General features: G+C 59.6%; 1 protein-coding gene across 1 annotated transcript in view; it reads right to left on the bottom strand.

Moving 5' to 3' along the window:
• ETS1 (ETS proto-oncogene 1, transcription factor) overlaps positions 1 to 655 on the bottom strand; it is a 61,761-nt gene extending 61,106 nt beyond the window's left edge. The window contains exon 1 of the mRNA XM_025049201.1: positions 252 to 655. Coding sequence (XP_024904969.1) covers positions 252 to 333 — 82 coding nt within the window. The 5' untranslated portion in view covers positions 334 to 655. The remainder of the gene's footprint in view (positions 1 to 251) is intronic.
• Between the last annotated feature and the right edge of the window lie 6 nt (positions 656 to 661).

Raw genomic sequence — 661 nt, 5'->3', positions numbered from 1 at the left:
AATGGGGGTCCTGGACATTCTATAATCTTTTTCCCACTCCTCACAAAAGCACAGCTGTAAAAATATATTCCACCCGCCACACAAAGGTCTCAGGCCACCAACAGTCCTCATCTTCTCTGCCTGTCTCCAGTTGCCACCAGCATCGCCCCGCTCAGGCAGAGAACTGCCTGGAAGGAAATAGCGAGAAGGGGGAGAAGCGGAGGAGACCCCAGCAGAAAGCTGGGGTGCGCGCCTCGGCAGTCACCACTCACCCGGGGAGGGGAAAAGCTCCAGATCGACTTTTTCCGTCTTGATGATGGTGAGAGTCGGTTTGAGATCGACGGCTGCCTTCATGGTGCCAGAAGTGGGGGACGGACAGGATGATAGGAAGTTTGCTGTTATTCTTGTTTTCTTTTTAATGGGGATTCGTAACAGGGGAAAGGGGACGGGGGCAATCCGACTCTCTTCCCTAAAATCTCAAATTCCCGCTGACTCTGCCCCGAGCCCAGAAGGTGCGCCCGGCACTCTCCCGGGAAGTTGGCACTTTGCAGGAAAGTGCGCGCGCTCCGGGTCCCAGGCTCGCCTGCGCCGCGCCGCTCCCTGCTCGCCCGCACCCGCTCCCTTCTCTCGGCCGCCGGCTGCCTCCGCTCGTCCCCGCTCCCCGGAGCCGCTCGCCTGCGCT

This window comes from Pteropus alecto, unplaced genomic scaffold (assembly GCF_000325575.1).
Source record: "Pteropus alecto unplaced genomic scaffold, ASM32557v1 scaffold135, whole genome shotgun sequence".
NCBI lineage: Eukaryota > Metazoa > Chordata > Mammalia > Chiroptera > Pteropodidae > Pteropus > Pteropus alecto.
The sequence above is the reverse complement of the archived record's forward strand: the minus strand, read 5'-3'. Positions and strand labels throughout refer to the sequence as shown.